We start from the raw sequence: 20,037 nt of genomic DNA, 5'->3' as shown, positions 1-20,037 counted from the left end.
CAGTAGTCCTAAAATAGAGAAAACATTGGCTTTGGAATTGTTGTATATTGTTGGTCAAAAGTGGAAGAGATGAGAATAGAAAAGTATGTTATATAATATAAATGTATTATAGGCCATCCTGAGACAATTGCTTTGTAGATGGGGTATGAGGCGAGACTGAGGGAACTGGGTCTCTTCAGCCTGGAGAAGAGGAGACTCAGAGGGGATCTGTTGGTAACATACAGGTATGTGAGGGGATGTCACATGGAGATGGGTAGAGACCTGTTCTCCCCTGCAGAGGAAGGCAGGACGCGCTCCAATGGAGCAAAGCTCAGGGAGCCAAGGTTCCATTTGGATGCCAGGAAGCACTTCCCGACAGTCAGGACCCCGAGGGTGTGGAATGGGCTTCCCCGGGAGGTCGTTGAGGCCCCATCGGTGCAGGTGTTCAAGGATAGGCTGGACGTCCACATGGTGGGCATGTCGTGAGCGGAGCCGGCTGGTGCCGGAGGTCAGACTAGATGGCCCAGAGACCCCTTCTGACTCGCTCTGTTTCTGTGTATATGATGGAATAAAAATATTCTAAATAAATGTTCCCTTCAACACAGGACTATGTTACAATAGAAATTATTTGTATTCTAGAAGTAACTGAAGACCTGTGCATAAAATAACGGAGGGAAAACAGGTTGCTCACTTCTAGCTATAGTTCTTCAAGTGGCTGTCTGTTCATTCCCCCTTGTGGAGCCTTGGTCGATAAACTTCTCTACCTGAGCATTTAGGCAGAAACCTTTCCCACCGTTACAGCACATGTATCCTTAGTGGGCTTCTGCTTATTCCCTCAGTTCCCTGAGAAGGCTAATTCTGGCCTCAGCCTCAACTTAGTACTTGCGTTGATGCAGATGCTGATACAATGGCTTTTGATTAGCTTGTGCGCAGTCATCAAACCCAAGCAGATCATCAATGAAGTGGGGAGGGAAGGAGCGGGGGGGGGGTGTGAATGACTACTTGCTTCTGTTCTTCATAGTCTCTGTGCATCACACAAATGGCCAGATAACAAGCCAAATGACTTACTGAAGATAACCAAGATGTAATCATTGTAATACAGAAGAGAAAACTGTCTAACCAAAAGTCAGCTTGGAAGCACACATCCAGTGTGTAATCCTGCATAAATATTGGTTTATTTGACCTAGTGGCAGCATGACACAGATCAAGCAGATTAGATACCCTTCCCAAACTCAACACAGGTAGTAATTCTGCATGCTGAATGTGCTTTCAGCAGGCCTAAGAGTCCAAGTCCCATAAAGCACATGCTAGTTTGAGAGTTTGGAGAACCCAAGATGCCAGTCCAACCGTCAATATGAAATAGGGTGATTGTTCTTTCATCAGGAGTGGCACTTTGCAGGGAAGGATCACTAGCGATGGACAAATAGGCTTTCCAGGAGATTTGTCCTCCATTACTCATCTGAGGAACAAGTCATGTCCTTCTGAGTGCCTTTAGGGCTCCCAGAGCACAGTTGAAAAACAAAGTCTAACCTCAGTGGTTTTCAGTCTTGAAGTTATAGAGGGTTGTCACAGTGGTAAAGCACATTCTTTGCATGTGGAAAATTCCAGCTTCAGCCTTTAGCACGTCCAGGTAGAGCTGAAAAATTCTTGCTAGACGCCCTGTACTTGCACTGGCCTAATTTTATTCAATGAATTCTGCCACTCTTCTTTTTTTGTATGACTAAATAGTTATATTGGATAGACACTGCACCTAATTGTATCAAGAGGCCTCAGGTTGAATTGATCCGTGACTGATTTTGCTGGTGCAAGTGGACCATGCATTTTGTTTAAAAGCTCAGTGAACAGATCTTCTATTTAAGGTCTAACTGCTTAATTTAGCATATTTCATTCAGCTAATTTTCCCTGGCTGGCATTTATATTAAAGCAAGCAAGTGTGTGCATGCATGCTTGCCACACACATGACAGTGTGTGTGTGTGTGTGTGTGTGTGTGTGTGTGTTCATTAGGTAACTGCTGACCATGGTGAAAACACTTTTAATGTAGCTGGAAGCAGGTCTCTTAAAAAGAATAGCCAACTGACTATCTATGAACAACTCATGCTACAATGCGGAAATGGTCCCTCTCTCTTCATCTCTATTCCATATATAATTTAACTGGGCTGACAGCATCCACATGTACATGCTACTTTAGAATGAGGCCAGCTTGTAAGTACCAACTGCTAATAAAAAAGCCAAATGAAAACTGAATGCCAGTTGACATCTTTGGATGGGGTTATGCAACTCCGTGAGAGATCAGGTTCATAGCTTTGGAATGCACCTATAGTCTGTGCTGCCCTTGGGTTAGACTTGGCACAATTCAGCTGATGCATCTTTTGAGCTTTTCTTTCTACATCTGGGTCTGCTCTTAGTGTTGTTAATGGTTCACAGTGTTTTATTTGGCTGTGGTTTTTATGTTTGGAACCCCTTGCGAACCAACTCGGTTGATCTTAGAAATGTGACAGAAAAATACAATAAATAAGCATGTCTTATAAGATTTGAGAAACTGCATCCAAATAAAAGTACAGATTTTTCTCTCTAATATCATTGAGTAATGTTTGAGTAATAAAATACAACTTGCAATCATCTCCTGACATAAGTCTTCCTATTTGGCTCTAAGCAGAGCAATAGAGATAAAAGTCTGTACGGGACTTACTGGTTTATATATTGGCAGTTTTAGGTTAAGTGCCTCTATAGAATGAAAAAGACCATATACAAGCCTGAGTAATTTTTCTTTCCCTTTCTTCTTGAGCATTACATGAGAACCATTAGCATCTCACCCAAGTGCTGTTTATGTACTACATGGGGTTTCATAAGGCACAGCAGCTGGTGATTCTCTGCTATAGCAAGCTTGCTTTTCAGTGGCCTTTAGCCAGCTGAATGTTGGCAACCCCTTGAATGTAATCTTCTAAATCTTGCATAAATAGGAAGCGTGTATCCAGGCACATACTTAATATTTGCTAGACAAAAGGGTTGCCAAAAATGTGTGGGAGATTGAAGTTGTTGCTCAGTCTGTTGGTTCTGGTGGTACTTAATGTATGTTTGGACTTTCTTACTCAGTTGCATGACTTGAATGTTAACCAAATTGGAATAGGCAGAGTGTAGGGCGTTTACATCTTCTTTATCTGGTGGGAGCAAGATATCTTGCCACAAGATCATGAGAAGTAGAAAAGAGACTCTGTTTGTTTATTATTGCATATTTCTGTTTAGTCTGGAAACAAATATTGTTATGTGCAACCATGCTTAGTGATGAAAAATTCCCCGTGTTTATCCAGGTTTGGAAGGAAATCACTAGAGATCTCTTGGCATTCTGTGACACTTGTGTTTGTATAAAGATATACAGGTTGTGCTCAGGTGGAAACATAAACATCAGTGGACCAGTTCTGGTCCTCTTGCATTGGCTTCCAATAGGCTTCCAAGCCAAGTTCAAGGAGTTAGATGCTACCTATAAGGGCTTATAAGGTTTAACAGAGACCTTCTACCAACTGCACTCTACCAGGACACTACCCTCAACAATCCAGGGCCCTTTTTCTGAGTGCCAACTCAAGGGGAAGCTCAGAGGACAGCTCCAGTAGGAAGGGCCATCTCTGGAATGCATCATCACTGAAGAGCTGGTGGCACTGTTCATATTGCTGGTCAGTGTAATGTCCTGGGGTTGGAATCTGGGGATGGCACCCCCAAAACTTGAGTCATCTAGTCTGTTGGGTTGATCAAGTAAAATACTAAACTGAGCCACTGAGATGCATGCACGCTTGAAGTAAAATGAGCATTTAAAAGGATCAGTGTGTTGCATGTGCGTGACTTTTTGTTGACTTGTTTCTTTTCCATAAATCAGGCTACCCAGTACATGGAACTGATTTCAAAGGAAATGCAGCCAGTGGCTGGGACAGAAGGTGCTTATTATCGTCGCAGGAGGTTGATGAGACAACTTCCTATTTATGATCAGGACCCCTCCCACTGCCGGGGCCTTCTGGAGAATGAAATAAAGTTGATGGAAGACTTTGTAAAGAAATACAAAAATGAAGCTCTTGGCGTTGGAGAAGTTGCTCTGCCAGGTCATGGAGGAGCCACCAAGGAAGAAGGAAAGCAACCTGATAAGAACACTCCTGAAAATAAGGAAGCTGTTTCAACCAATGGAACTCTGGGTGATGCGTCAAAGGGGCTGGAATTGGTAAGTGCTTGGTGGTGTTGCTGGAGCTTTAATGTGCATCACATCATGATGGGAAGTTGCATAGATGAGCAATTGTACAGATTTTGGCTCTTTTTGAGGCATTATCCCTTGGCCAAATCCCCCTGGATTTTTAGAAGGAAATTTTTAACAAGATCATCATGGTGTCACTGCATTAAATATGGCTGCTGCGATACACGAGCACTTGTTGAGAAGTAGAAGGATGAGTAGAAGTTAAAGACTGAGATAAGATGAATGTGGAGGGGAAGACGCGAGAAGGTATGAGCTCCAAGACCAGCTTCTTTCAGCTTTACAATATCCTCTCTCGTTGTTGAAAACACAGTAGTCGAGAGGACAGTTTGGGCTTCAGATATCTCACTGACCACAAAATCACAGCTGTATCCCTCTGCTCAAATTAGTTGCTGGTGCAGCTTTTCCCAAAGCTGGGTCTATGGAGCTAAGAAGTGTAAGAGGTGGTTGAGAGAAGAGGGTATAAAAGGAGAGGGAACATTCCTGCTCTTTTTCTACTTTTTGTATTGTTTGCTGAATATAGCAGTGGCTCAGTCTGGGCAGAGATCATTTTAATTCCTCCTCTTGGCAAAAAGCAACTTAGTAACTGAAGGCAAAGGCTTCCACTCAAAGCATTTATGAAAACTATCTTGGCATGGAAGGTTTATTTTGACTGCAAGTTCATCCCTCTGAGTAAATACATATCTGTGGTGTTTATTCTCCAGAAGGATTTAAAGCTTTATTTTTTCTTTGGGCAGAAATGGAAAAGTTGAATTCTTTGAAAAATAATTACAAAAGCTCCATTTGTGCAAATGTTGCAGAGAGCTAAACTCAGAGGCTGCTCTGTAAAATTCCATGGAAGGGTTTTGCCTTCCGAAAAATAACATTACATTTTTGTGGACTAGTAATATAACAACGGTTTAGAGGTTTGCTTGTTTGTTGTAATGAAGTAGCCTCGGTGCAATTCCACAAGTGTGCATTTATAATATCCTTGTAAAACCTCACAGGATAATAAATATTGACAATTACCAAAGAAAATTACTATCCCCAAGTGTAACTGAATTCCTGTGGGGTTCTTAAAAATCTAGTTTTAAACTACACTTGCGTTTTCTAACTTTTTGGAATATGTGATGAACTTGGCAGGAAGCATCCAATTACACTGGTTTCTGAGAACTTTTTACAACTGCAGTTACTGTTTTCATAGTAGTTTCACAAAGGGCACCTTAAAGATGTGTGATGAATCTACTGTTACGCTTTTCATATCATGGGTCGCTTTCCTCATTCAAAGCCCTTTTTCCATTGCTCATTCCTCCTAATTCTCACTTCTTGGGGTGATAGGGAGATGCCACTACAGGGTTAAATCAGGCATTCCTGTGCATGAAGCAAATTCCAGACAGTAGTACCTTTCTTAGAAATAACCAAATGTGCCCCAAATTATGGGGAAGGTGGGATTCTGAGAGCTCCAGTTCGCATCATCAGGGTAAGGGGCTAGAAAGAATGGGATGAGCAAAAATCAGAGGACAGCTGCTCTTTCATATTAGTGAGCACAACCAAAATCATACAAATATAAAGGCATTAAATAGAAAGGTATCTCCAGACAAGGCTGTGATGTTGCAAAAGTTCTTCCTCAAATGCCAGATTTTACAGTGGTCTGGACATAGTCTTCAATTTGCCACAGCCGTCTGTGTTCTTACCCTTCTTGGGGTGAGGACAATGTGATGCTACCACCAAAAAATTATTACTGCACAGTGCTTTTTGACTGGTAGTATCTTGAAGTTGGTTGCACTCACAAAAGTGTGGACCTTGATACACTTCTCCATCCTTGTGAGCTTCCTGGATATAAAAGGCAACATGCCTGGCTAGAGTTTTACATTTGTGAATAATATATTTAGGATGGCTTTTATGCTCAGCCTAGTATTCTAAATAATTCATACTATGCATCCAGTTCTTTGTTGATTGAGCTATCTGATTAAGACAGAGGGCACTAAACTGCATACATGGAATCAATGTTATTTTAATGCAGTTTTATTTTGAACTGGGAGCTTTCTGTGTGCTAGCTGAGAATTAACTTCTGCTCTGCCTATTTTAACTTGGCTCTGTTTAAAGGAAAATTAGTTTCACAAAAAGGAGGCAAAGCCATAAAAACCTACTGGCTTTCCATCCAGCGTGAAGCAGCTAATCAGAATTAATTTCTGTTCCAATGTATTTCTTTCCGCCAACGGCAGACCTATAAATACTAACTAACCCTAAATACCAACACTTGTTCAACCACAAGCACTTCAGTTTTCAAAGCATAACAAAGAGAATGCTGATGCCTGTGCCAAGTCTTGAAACCATTTGGACTGGGGAAGAACTGACTAAAATGGCAGTCTTACGCACGGTTACTCGAAAGAAAGCCTTTTTGGGACTTGCTGCCAGGGAAGGGTATATCAGGTGGCACCCTAAATCTCCCTGGATAACATTTTGGAGCTGCTGTTCAATACAATACAGTTTTATGACAGTCTGAGATAAAGGTGAACTAGTATTGCTGAATGGCTACATTTGCTATAAGTATGCTTGCTATTAGAGGAAAGCTATTTAGTCAAACACACCAAGCAAGGAATCTTGTTCTGAATATTTAAATTTGAAATCAAAGTAGAGGCTTGAATTTTGAACACATTGTAAGTTAATATTTTTATATATTCTATATTTTTAACTGTCAATTACAAACATTTCTCTGTCTTTAGAAGAGCTATGGTGTGTTAAAATTTCCCAACCAGAATAGTAAAATAGTTTAAATAAAAAGGCTAGTCTAAAGCTTTGCTGAAGAAAATTCATATAGTAACCATGTCTTTCTGAGTCATACCTTAAATTCTCTTAGAAAAATCATGACTTTGGAGTTTAAACAAAAGTATTCTGCAAAAACGTTCTACTGTTGTCCGAGTCTAGTTTCACAGGGAAAGGGTAGTTTGTGTATGCCTGCACAAAGGAGGGATGTCCTTGGGGAATCTACTTATTTTCATTTTCTGTGCAATGAAAACATTTCTTATAAATATTATCTAAGGACGGCTTTATTGGCATGCATTAAACTGCATGCTAAAAATACATTTCCACAATGCAGTGCCTTTCCCTCCAGTTGGGACAATGGACGCCTTCATTTGTCTATGTTAGTTTTATCTTGAAGAATACAACTTCTTTTTGTATTCACAATTAAGATATTGTATTCTTAATGTCTGTGCCCCTGTATGTCTCTTTAGGAATCCAGTTTCCCATTTTTGGTAACTGTTCCACAAAAAATAGTTCAAGTAAGAAATTAAACATCTGGGCATCTTACTGAAAAGCTCTTCAAAATTTTTGTATTTGGACTGGATGAATGAAACAAGCAGTCAATTACTCTTATTAGCATCTATAACTATATAATATAAATTTGTACACAACCTGATATTTTTATGGGTCTTTCTGCTCAAACTGTCAGTGTCATAGAAGAGGGTACAAAGTGACACAAGCGTTGAAATGAACAGGAAATGCATAGAACTTAATTTCCTTCTGAATTATGTAAATAGTTTGAAAGCATTCGTTAGGGTGCAGGACAGAAATTCCAATAATGTTATTAGTATTTTTTTAATTCTGTCAATTCTTTTTAATTCACTTACCTATTTTTAACCAGTTTATGGGATGGCACATCCTCCTAAAATTAGAATGGATTTTTAATCCATTTTTGCCATACCTGTACCTAGTATAGTGCATACCTGCTTACATCCTCTGGTGTATGTGGGTATGGGTAGATTAAAACAAACATTCCTCTTCTAGTTGGAAGAAATATGTCCTTCTTACCAGCTGTGCAGAGGCCTTCTTGGATATCTGTATTTAGGGAGATGTAAAGAGGCCAAGGGGCATTCTAGAAAGAACTTAAAACACTTCTGCCATCTTTGGAGAGGCACAACCAAGGAGTTTTAATTTGTTTGCAAGATTAATTATTTCTGCTGGAATCCATTTTATTCTTATGGCTGCTTCTGACTTACTGTTTGTTTGTTCAGACCCCAGTGCTGTTCACAAGCTGGCCGTAATTTGCAGCTAGTACTTATATTCGTAAAACCTTATTTCTGAACTGTGTTCATGCTTTGCAGAAATGCATTTCTGTGATTCATTAATGAGAGCAGAAGATATAAATGTTTAAATATGTTCTGGTTCAAACATATTCTTGAGCTTGGCCTCTAAACACAAGAAAGAATAATTGTTTTTGTCCTGCACACTGCCTTGAAGGCTTTTGGAAATCTAGCTGTGGTATCTGCTTTGCTGTTAACCGCAGATCACAGTAGTCTCTGATTCTCATAGGAATCTTCCCAGCAGCTAGCAGAAGAGGCATGTGTCTCTCTGCTGTGGTGCCGATTTACACATTAAGCCAAGTCCAAAGTACATGTATACACTGGAAGGCTGTTTTACATACTTCCATTTGGAGGATCCAGCATATTAGAGCCTACAAGCTGGTCTAACATTAGACTTTGAGTAAATGTTGGTCATGCTTGACTATGAGCTGAGCTAAGTGGTGCCTAACAGTGCCTTCCTTGTGGACTCCTCTAGTTCTGTGACCTCTGCAAGCTCGCGCTCCCCGCGGAGTGCCCCGTGGTGTACGCAGACCGAGCCGGCTATGACCACCAGTGGCATCCTGCATGCTTTGTGTGCTCCAAGTGCTCTGAACCACTCGTTGATCTGATCTACTTCTGGAAGAATGGGGCCCTCTGCTGCGGACGCCATTACTGTGAGAGCATCAGGCCACGCTGTGCGGCCTGTGACGAGGTAGGAGCGCCGAGGAAATGGGGGCCTCCTTGTGAGTGGGGCTTGGCTCAGGCCGTAGGAATGACAAAGCTGCAAGGAGAAGCAGGCCCCTGTCCAAAACCCTTGGCTTTCTCCTGGCTCCTCAGCACTGTCTGTGTGTGACTGTGTTAGAATGCAGTTTCAGATGTGCTGTGTGTTCTTGTAGGGGGTGGCACCAAGGAATAACCATTTGGTCTGGGATTTTTCCCTGGGATTTTACCACCATCAACTCTCATATCAAGATTCTACTTCTGTTTTTGTTTTACTGCATATTCCCCAGAATTAGGGCAAAAGGTGCATTCTGTCAGCTGAGCCGCCCCTTTTTCCCCTTGTCTAAATCTCCCCATGGGACTCTATGCTCAGTCTCTGGGGCCTTCCTCTGAGTGCCAGCCCCCGGAGCGGCTTAGAGGATGGGAACCAGGAGGAGGGGCTTTTCTGTGGTCCCCCCAGCTCTCTGCCTTGGCCCACCTGGGACCCAATTTCCCATCTTTTCGGTGCCAGGTCAAGACAGCCCTCTATGCAGAGGCCTTTAAAAATCCCCTCGGTCATGCAGAGCCCTGAGAGAATTATCCTGGTAATTCTGCTTGCTGGGTTTTTAATTTTTTAATTATATTTTAAAGCTATTTAAAATTAATTTTAACTCTTTAGAGTGCTGTTTTATCTTACTTGTATTGCTTTTTATTGTTTTATACCTTGTTGTAAGCTGCCAGCTTTGGATACAGAGAGGTATAGAAATGAAAATAATAATAAGGGGGATGCTGGAACAGATTCTACATTTCAATACCACAAGATTTAGAAAATACCCCGCGTGTTTCAGCTCAAGGTCTGTTACGTGCTACCAGCCACTCGCTCTTACTGCAGCAAAAGGAGAATGAGCAGTGGCAGGGTGGTCTCCCACTAGCCTTGATGCTCTTCTTGGGATACGGGACGGGGCAGCCCTCTCTGGCCGGCCAGTGCATGAGACCAGAACCTGCCGTCCCAGCTCCGTTTCCCTTCAGGCAGGGAGGGGTGCAGTGAGCCCCCCGCAGCTGCTCTGTCTGGCTGATGTGTGTGGCTAGGCCGGGCTCCCCTCCACCATGATGTTCTTGGCCTTTGGTTCTCTGTCCAGTAGATGAGGCCAGAGTGTTCATTTGCAGGGAAGCATCATGTGAATATGAGGAGTGGGGCAAACTCAGTAGAACAGAGCGAGAGAGATCAGAGACAGGCTGATACGAGGGACTTTCATGGGACCCAAACTACTCAGGACAAAAGCTTGCTGAAGCTGCATATATGTCTAGAGAACCCCACAGAGGACAGGGAATTTGAACTATATGTAAATACTTGTACACACAACCATTGTCATGTTGTAGCATTTTGTATCAAATGCAATTTCTGTAAAACCTGAATCTAAACATAAACTGTTTTTGCAACTTTGCATGAACCAAGCCCAAACCTTCCCCAAGTATTTGTTTACACACTCACTAAGGAAGACCCTTGCCATGAGATGCTAAATAGATGTCTTCATTACTCTGTTTCTGATATGTGGTTTGGCTTGTCAATTACGGTGTGTGCCTTTCATAATGAAGCCGTTATAGGCTTTGGCTAGCTCTAGGAAGAGTATGACATGATAAATGGGGCTGTTTATTTCTGCAGATAATATTTTCTGCGGACTACCAGCAAGCTGAAGGCCTCACCTGGCACAAACAACACTTCACCTGCCTGGAGTGCGAGACCTTGCTGACTGGCAAACCCTTCGTTCTGGATGCAGCCCGCCTGCTGTGTACAACCTGCAGTAAAAACAAGCATCCTTAAACAGCATGTTTCAATCCCCGGCGTTCCTGTTTACTGACTCAACCCAGATTTGAATCAGTGGAAAAGACGGGGTGGGGTGGGGTGGGGTGGGAGGTAAGCAAAGAAGTCACTTCATACTGGATTCAGACAACCATGGCTATTCACAGCCCAGTAATTATAGGAAATGAGATTGGAAATGCTAACATGGTAAGAAACACTCTGGGATGAAATGTAGAGAATGGAATGTTCTAGTTCTTTTAGGGAGACATTAAATGTAACTAAATATACTGGAAACCAGGATACATCTTCAGTTATTCATTGGCAGCATGTTGCAAAATCAACTGATCTAGAAACATGAAAGTTCCTCATTTTGCTGTTAGCTTTTGCTACTTTTCTTGTTATAAAAGTGCTGCATTTGTCAATTGAACCATCCCATGCTAACATCAGCCACATTTCTAGCTTTAAAGGAGCAATACAGGTGGGAAAGCATATGTAAGCATTGACAAGAGGATTCTCCCTCCCCATTGTTTAGTGTAATGGCCAACTTCTCAGATGTAATGTATTTAACATAAGATGTCTATTAAAACATGATTATAGTTTGGATACATTTAGGCCCCTACCAAATGACACTCTAAACAGAAAGACTTGTTCAGGAGAATTGAAATAAATAAATAAATATTCCAACTGGCATTAAAAAAATATCTAGCTATATTAAAGCAGAACGTGTTCAATAGACTTTCTTGTAATGGATAAACAATTCCCAGCCTTCAATAGGTTGTAATGTTCCTCTATCATAAATGTAAAAGTGATCCATGGGGAGTGCCTCTTGTAAGCAGCTACCATGGAGTGAGTAATAGATAGAGGTTCGGTGCACACCAGTGTCCTGATCCTGTTGAAGCGCCACTTAGTTTTTTTCCCTGAGAGAAATCGTGCCAAATCAGCAGGAGCACCTTGCTGGAACATCGTGCCAGCAGGAACACCTGCCTCTTGACCCACATGCAGTGGTGGCAGTGAGACCAGTTCATGTGGGCGCAACAGGAGTCAGTATCTCGCCTAGTTCCATAGTGGGTAAGCCGTGGCCCTCCCGATGCTGGACTGAACCTCACCAGCCCGATGTGGTATGGCCAGTATGACAGAAGTTGCAATCCAATATCAGGCAGTGGGTTACCTGCTCCTGGTCTACTCCATTATTTTTCTATTCTCATCTTAATGGATTCCAGTAGAGATATGGAGAGTTCTTATTTTGCCTGTTATTTGTAATGGGGTTTTTGTCAGCCTGAACTGTAAGGGCTTTGAAGATAGCATATAGTAATGAACGAGGTTAACTTCCTCCTAGATGTTGCCCTGACACAACAGGAAGGTCTTAGTTGTTATGCTTTGGAACATTTGAAGTCTAACTGCTCCCTCTTCTTTTTTGCTGAACCCTTGGAGAGCAAGGGTTGCATTGCTTATGTAGGTGTTTTTTCAATTTACACAAAGTAAGCCCATTTGTAATGTTTAAGTCCTAATAAGTTAACAGATAAACATTTTGTTATTAGTCCTCTAAACATCATTTGGTTTGGTCATCAAGTAACAATGACCAGTTGCATTACAGACATTTTTGATGATTCAGTAGGAACAGAAATTACTTGAGTTGGACAACTGGAAAATCTGAGTCCCTCTGATTTTAGATATAACACTTATTAGACACATGCATTTTATTTTCAGGTGTAATGATTCTGTGACTGCCCTAGAACCATTATGGAAACTTGTGTTACATAGGAGCTCCATGTATGCAATTGAGTAACACAAGAATCTCCAGTAACTTAAAAGTTTTGCAGGTGCAGAAGAACCACCTCCTATTTGAATAGGGATATGTTCTCATGTACAGGAGTTTGATGGACCTTTGGCGTGTATGCAGTGAGTCTCAGTATGGAAAGTAAAGTCTGAAATCTGTTTGTGCAGTAAGAGCATCTCATAGGGAACAGGGAAAAAATCTGATTCTCTTAGACCTTTCCTAGCATGAAGTACTAAGAATGAGAGTTAATATAACAGGAATGTATGTGCAAAGCCCATTGAAATGTGTACCTGTGAATGTAATCAGGCTATGTTCGTTGCAATTATATTTATTTGCATGTGCAAATTTCTTGGCGGATTCTGCCATGAGGCTGAAGCCCACATTTGATTAAGAATATATTTTGTTTCATTTCATTTGCTCACTGGACCTATTTTTAAATAGGTGTTAAAGGACTAGAACAAAAATGTATAGCTTGTCAATGGCAGATTATAACAAAACTGTAATTTTAAAAGAAATTGGCACATAAGTAGCACTTCTTAGCAGATGGTCACTGTTAAACTTTGTATAAAATGTTCTTGTATAATAAAGTCCCTTCATGATATAAAGATAATTATTGTGAAATCAATACAGCACTTTGATATCTTTGAAATGTTAAGAATCAGTTACTAAAATATACCCAAATAGTTCTGATATTGGCATCTCTATAAACCTGTAAACTCTTCTCCAACCAAGTATTGTGGGGGTAGAATTTTGAATTTTTCAGAGTGGTAACTTGGATCCAATCTACATGTTTTGCAGAACAAGCAGGCAGTCAAAATCTTTGCTGTCCCACTTAAGGCTGACGGTAGGAGATGGTATTTCTGGATGGTTCTGTCTGAATGAAGTAAAGGAAGTGTTCAAAATTCTGCCACACTGTCTTGACTTACATGGAGCTCAGCTGCTCTGCAGTTTGCTCTGAAAATAGATATAAACATAAGGGCAAATTGGCCGTAGCCAGCACTGGGGAAGGCAGGTAAGCCTATGTGTAGACTGAAACATGTCTGCCCACCTTGTTTGCGTTGCAGGCATCCACAGCAAGTGTAATGGCAGTACAGCAAATGAGGCATGACCAGGCCCAGGAAAAATAGACCAGCAGCTGCACCTGTTCTCCTACATTCAGTATAAATGGCAGCAGAGCAGCAAAAGCACACCTCTTTTGAATCACCTGCATAGCAGCAGAATAAAGGCAGAACCTTTTACTTGGTGTAAGGCCAGTTTGAACTCAAAGATGCTTACTTGCAAATAAAAATTTGAAGCAGAGCCTCCTCCACTGCCCATCAAATTTACCTTTTCTTATTAAGTGTTCGCTATATTATCCTTAGGATGCGCCCTTGAAGTTTAATACAAAATTCATTTTAATTCAGGTTGCTGGATTTTATACCTGGTAACTTGGAAATATCTCTGCAGGTTCAATGAGACTTTCTCCCTCATTGAAGGCTTAAAATCATGTCAAGGTAACACTGGTGTTTCATTTGTGTCCGTGCCACCCTTGGAAGTCAGCACAGGAGCATGAAGAACACTCAGCCCCACCTCTGCCTTGTGCTCCATCTTTGGGGCAAGTTAGTTGCCTTTGCCATGCCTCCCTTGGCAGCCATTGTGTGATAGAGCAAGGCACGTTCTTAAATTGCCGGATGTGTCCCAAAGGTTGCCTACCTCTGCACTCGATTCTGTACTTTGAAGAATATGCAGTTCCTCCCTTCACTGTCCAGGTGTGTCTGATGCTATCTGGGATGTGTTTGCTCAGATATCTTTGGGAATTTCCTTGTAGAGGAACATCAATAATGGTCATTGACCAGTAAACTGTCCCCCTCATGGTTTCCTTATTCTCATTTATGTCTTCAATAACTCTGCAAGAGCCAATTTTAGCTATTTCAGGATAAAGGTAGGGGAGTGATGATGCTCCCAGATGCTGCTGCACTTCAGCTTCCATCATGCCTGTCCATTAGCCATGTTGACTGGGCCTGATGTGAGTGGAACTGAACAACACTGGGACAGGGAAACAGCACGGGGCACTAACCCTCCCATGTTTGCAGCATTTTGTAAACTCTTCAGGGTATATTTTCCCAATCTGGATGTCAATCGGATTGCTAGGGAGTGCACAATTAAGTGTGTGAGTTTAATTTTATTTTATCGAGGTGTTAACCATTCTATGGATTCTTCCTAATAGCTTCTGCATGTCAGTGACATGTGAGAGCTGCAATCAATTTTGAAACAAGTTAAGCATTCTTGGCAGTAAATTTGGGGAGATAAACTTTGTAACTGTCCATATTTTGAGGAGTGTGCATTTATTCTACCACAAATTAGAAATGCAGTCATGATGCATCTCTTTCTGGACAGGGAGCAACATGAACTCTGTGGAGCCCCTCCCTCTCCAGGCAGCTGTTGACTGGCATTGGAACTCCTGCTTCTTCGCTGCCTTTGTCCAGCTATGGTTCTTCCCAGATCAAAAGCAACTCAGGCCCCCGAGGCTGGATGAGGGCAGCCAAGCACTCCCAGCCCCGCCAGCATTCCCAGCCCGGCGTATGCGTGCCAGGCAGTCCACATAGAAGACTCTGTGCTAATTTTTTTACTGCGTAAGAAGAGATTGCAGATTGCAGCCTTAAGCATTGTGTCAGCTTTTGGTCACCTGTTAGGAATCTCATCTAAGACAGGCCATACATCCCTGTAAGTGGCTCAGGGTGGATCATACCACTGGTGCAATCTCTAATGCAAAATGTGAAGTCTGGGGATTTAAACTGCTGACGTGTGAGCAGCATAGGATATACTGGCTTGAAACCAATTTGGTCTATCTGCCTGCAGAATGGAAACTGCTGGCTAAAGACTTCCCTCCCAGTGCATCCCTTATTTTTTAAGGGGGGTTGCAGGGGCTCCCCCTACAGCAGAAGCAGCACAGGGAAAGCAGGAGAGAAGACAGAGAACAGCAAGGGAAATCCCTCTTAAACTAAGCTGGATCTAAGTCTGAGCTTGCAAACAGGCAAGGTCACCAGAGGGCTGGGAGAGGAAACCTCTTGCACATCTCTGGCAAGTGGAAGTCACTAAGTTCTGATTCGCTGGACACTGTGGTGCTTTGGGAAATATTGCCCACGGAATTTTAACAATCATTTTGAGGGGCTCCAATTCAACCAGCTCCTGCCAGGTTTTGCAAGCCACTCCTCTGCCCTCTGATGGGGACTGCAGGGGGCTGGAACTGGGCAATTGTGCCAATCACCTCAAGATACTGTGTGTGTGAAAGATAGAATAATATACTGATATTGGCTTCAGCTAGCGGATGGTATTGAAAATCAATAGATGTTGCTTAAGATCTGTAAGCTTAAAATATCTAACACCCCCTTAAAGTTAACTTGAGAAAACACTGAAATGTTTGTAAATGCTTAAATCTTCAATAAATGTTAAAAAATAAAAGCTTTTTGAAAACATGTCCATCTGTGTTACAAATATTTGGACATTTGTGCCGAAAAGGATCTGGTAGAGAGAAAGGCCAGACTCCAAAGGAAAGTGGATAGAGTCCGTCCTTTATAGTTCCCCATTGATATTACACCTGGTGTCTTATTTGTAATGAGATGGTAATCTAATAAATTTGGTCTGCATGGAATTGAAGCTTTTAAAATTATTATTCATTTTGTATATTCAGTGGACACTTAGTTATAAAGGATGCTTAATATTTACTACCATTTTGCACAAAGATACTGTATACAGATACATTCCTTGGTTGTATTGCATTATGTATGCAAGACTGAAGCCCATAAGCTAAGGGAGATGACAAGCTACATATCAGGTGGGCAACCAGAGGTTTTGGCCTGTGGCCAAACCTCTGGAGAGCCACAAGTTGCCCTTTCCTAAGATAAATGAATGCTCTTATACAGCAATATTTGAGATCCCCGTACCATATAGGCATGCTATACAGAGCAGTTCCTAACGGCATTTCTTCATTATGTGGGGGGGCACCCTTTTTTTTTTTTTTTTTTGTCTGCTGAATCTGAGAGGTGGAACCACCAACAGCTTGGCTTACTGGCCTTTGGCTTACTGTTTGGACAGTGACCTCAGCAGAGCAATCGGTGGCTGAGTGCATTCCTGTGAAAGTGAGATAACATGGAGCAAAGGGATGAGAGGAAATGCTCTGCTCAAGTCCGAGGGAGGACTTTTGTGTGACCTCATCTACAGAAGACACCACTCAGTTCTCAGCAAAACCCTGTTTTAGACCAGATCACCACTCGTTACACCAATGTGGTTCTGGATTAGCTTCATTTTATTGGCCACTCCAATAAGGGAGGAGAACTCCCTTAATAATAAATAAACGCTAGGAGCTATAATAAAGAAGCCTTTGAGAGCAGACGTGGTGTGCTGGTGAAGAGTATGGGACTCAGATGATCTGGTTCTAGTCTCCGCTCAGCACTGGATCTCACTGGTCCCTTTGGGCCAGTCACAGACTTTCGGCCTAACCTATCTCACAGAGTTCTTGCTGTGAGGATAATTAGAGAGGAGAAAACCTTGTAAGCTGCCTTGGGTTCCCTGCAAGAGGAAGAAAGGAAGGATTTAAATGTAACATCATCATCATCAATGGTAACATCAACTAGGGAGTGCCACAACCAAACAGAAGGATTCACAGGGTTGCTGTTGTGAGGATAAGATTTAGAGGAGAAGGAGAATAATGTAAGTGGCCCTGAGTTCCTTGGAAAGAAAAAAGTGATATACAAATATAATAAACGTACGTGTGTGTGTGTGTGTGTGTGTGTGTGTGAGAGAGAGAGAGAGAGAGAGAGAGAGAGAGAGAGAGAGAGCGCATGCACCGAAATAGGAACAGTGCTGCCCTCAGTTTCTTCTTACTGAATAAAGCTCTCCTTAAAACAGAAATATTGCTACAAAGCCGCCTGTGTCTCAGGAGCCCGGCAGAACAATTTCTGTTCAACAGACATCATATGAAAAGGCAAGTATACACTGCAACCAAATGGAAATTCAGTGGTGGCTTCAGTCTGCCAAACCTGTTTTCCCCTTCAGATGTGAAATTACTCTGTTTTTCTTCACCAAAGATGCTGGAAAATCAATTCAGTTTGTAATTCAGAGAAATCTGAAATCTGTGACAACTGCCAATCACTTAGCTCGGTAGGATGAGCGCAGCTGTACAGTGGCAACCGTAATTTGGTGTTCTCAGTCATCCCAGTGTGAGGATTCCATTGACTTCTATGGAAACCTCCCATGGAGCAGGAAGTGTGAGAGAGTTGCCTCTATGCTGTGCTTACAGAGGATCTCTGATCATGCGGGCAGGGGATGGCTTTCCGTGATGGCCCCACTGCAGATGGTGGAATCCACAGGCTGATTTCAGGTTGCCCTTGAAGACCATGAGATGATGTATGAAAGGCCCAAGGATCCACAGCTTTTCTCATCTACCTGATCACAGACACCCAAATTCCAGGATGCAGAGTGTCATGAGCACAGTTTTCCTCCCTTCACACATCTTGGGCAACAGACCATTTCTTTGCAAAAAGCACTTTACTGGGAAAAAGAAAGCAGTCACAAAAACAGCCGTGCCCAGTCAGACCAAGGCCCACCCAGTCCAGCATGATGCGCCCCCTGTGGCCAACCAGATGTCTGCAGGAAAGCTGCAAGAAGGACAGGAATGCAACAACACTCTTGTCCTCCCAGTCCTGTTTTGCAGCAGCTGGTACACCGAAGCATCCGGCTTCCAATACCAGAAGCTGCCCACCACCATCCTGACAGGCAGCCATCGTTAGCCCTGTGAGCTTGCCCTAGATGAAGTGGCTTCCACTTACACAACAGACATTCCTCTTCTGCATGCCTTCCTGCAGCCCCCCATGTGCTTTGTAAATATTCTCTAGGGAGCAGATTTGTGGGTCAGGGAGGTGGGGAGAGAGGGAACCTCCGTCTTCTAGCAATGTCCATTTGACTGGCAGAAGGACATCAGTGGAAGCAATCCACATCATTTATCAAAGAAAGCTCATCCCAGTGGAAAGAAAGCGGTTCTAGGGAGCTGCGTTTCTGTCTTTCTCTAGGAGCTTTTCTACATGAGGCTCTTAATTCAATGACTCCACTTTCTGTTTCATCCCAGGATTGAAATCTACAGGAAGAACATGTCCTTTCCTTCCTTTCTGCTCCATAACCTTCAGCTGGCTCTGTGGTTTTGTGGAATAGCACAATTATATGAGTGGAAAACACTTTATTTTACTTATGCAAAGCATACTCATTTTCCCTGCTCTAAAAAATCACCAAGATGTGGTTTAAAGCAGAGAAGAAACTGGACGGTCATGGCTTCATCCAAAGAACCCTAAACAACCCTGAGTGGGGCCCAACAAGTGCACAACGAATATCTCCTACAGAAAAGTGCTCTCCCTTGCATGGTCCCACAGACCACAAGGTTCCTAAGCATCTGCTCTCAACTTGAGCGAGCATCCACACTTTTGTGTAGAGGGCCTTCAGAGATTTGCCAGTGCTTAAATTCTTGGTCATGCCTTATGCCTCCATTTTAATTCACTCCAGTTCAAAGCAGACCACTATTGTACACTTTAGCTGTTTTATTTGAATTTTGATTGTGGTCTTTGAAACATTAAGCTCAGTTTTACACACTGTCAAAGGACATCACTAAATAAACATTCTGATCCTACAACAGATTTGTTCGATAGTATGGTAGCCTCCAGGGCAAATTGTGTTTTGGCAAAGCAAGCAAAAAAACCTAAACTGACTGGCACAGCTCAATTAATCAAAAGAGAGAAATGTAATACCCTCATCTGTTTCACATTGGCCACTGCAGACTGGAATTATAACCAGACTTTTTCCCCCCATCCTCCCCTGGTGCTGTGTGAGACAGATTCATGGCTCGGTGAGAAGAATTGACTGATTTAGAAAAGACTGGTTTGGGTTTTGCTGTGGGTAATTAAAATGTGGGAAAACAACGTAGTATTAAGAGAAAACCCAGAAAAGAGAGAGAGAGAGAGAGAGGGAGAGAGAGAGCAATTTTATTAAGCAACAGAACAGCTTGAGGTTTTGCACATGATGGGTTTTACAAAGAATGATTTATTGTACCGAGCTGTGTTCAGCCACCTATCTTGGAGTCCCAGTATTTAAAGGGTACTTCATAAGCTCTCAATCAAAGGGAATCTTCTGTGAAGTTTACTTGTCTGAAAATATCAGAGAGACAGAGCTTGACATTGTAATTAACTGTGTTTTGAATGTAAAACAAAAGTGCTAGAAAAGTGAACAAAAAAGGAGGTACATTAGGAAAGCGTGGCTTCTGATTAATTTAAGAAAATGATACGCTAAACAAGGGCATGTTACTCTACAAAGGGCCCAATGGAAACATAATCTAGAGCAACTATTCTGATCTAGATCTAGAGCAACTATTCTGAGGATCAAGAGCCACTTACAATCATCTGCCCAGGAAAAGTCTTCCTTGGATGCAAACATCTTCTGTGACTTGACACTGATGCTCAGTGGCATAATGTCCAGCCAGATGGG

At 42.2% G+C, this 20,037-nt stretch overlaps 1 protein-coding gene across 1 annotated transcript in view; it reads left to right on the top strand.

Annotated features, from left to right (window-relative positions):
• LMCD1 (LIM and cysteine rich domains 1) overlaps window positions 1–15,986 on the top strand; it is a 60,179-nt gene extending 44,193 nt beyond the window's left edge. The window contains exons 4-6 of the mRNA XM_044451798.1: window positions 3,849–4,184; window positions 8,751–8,966; window positions 10,617–15,986. Of these exons, the coding sequence (XP_044307733.1) occupies window positions 3,849–4,184; window positions 8,751–8,966; window positions 10,617–10,775 (711 nt within the window). The 3' untranslated portion in view covers window positions 10,776–15,986. The remainder of the gene's footprint in view (window positions 1–3,848; window positions 4,185–8,750; window positions 8,967–10,616) is intronic.
• The last annotated feature ends 4,051 nt before the right edge of the window (window positions 15,987–20,037 follow it).

This window comes from Varanus komodoensis, unplaced genomic scaffold, assembly GCF_004798865.1.
Source record: "Varanus komodoensis strain SLA01 unplaced genomic scaffold, ASM479886v1 scaffold6_4, whole genome shotgun sequence".
Taxonomy (NCBI): Eukaryota; Metazoa; Chordata; class Lepidosauria; order Squamata; family Varanidae; genus Varanus; species Varanus komodoensis.
The sequence above is the reverse complement of the archived record's forward strand: the minus strand, read 5'-3'. Positions and strand labels throughout refer to the sequence as shown.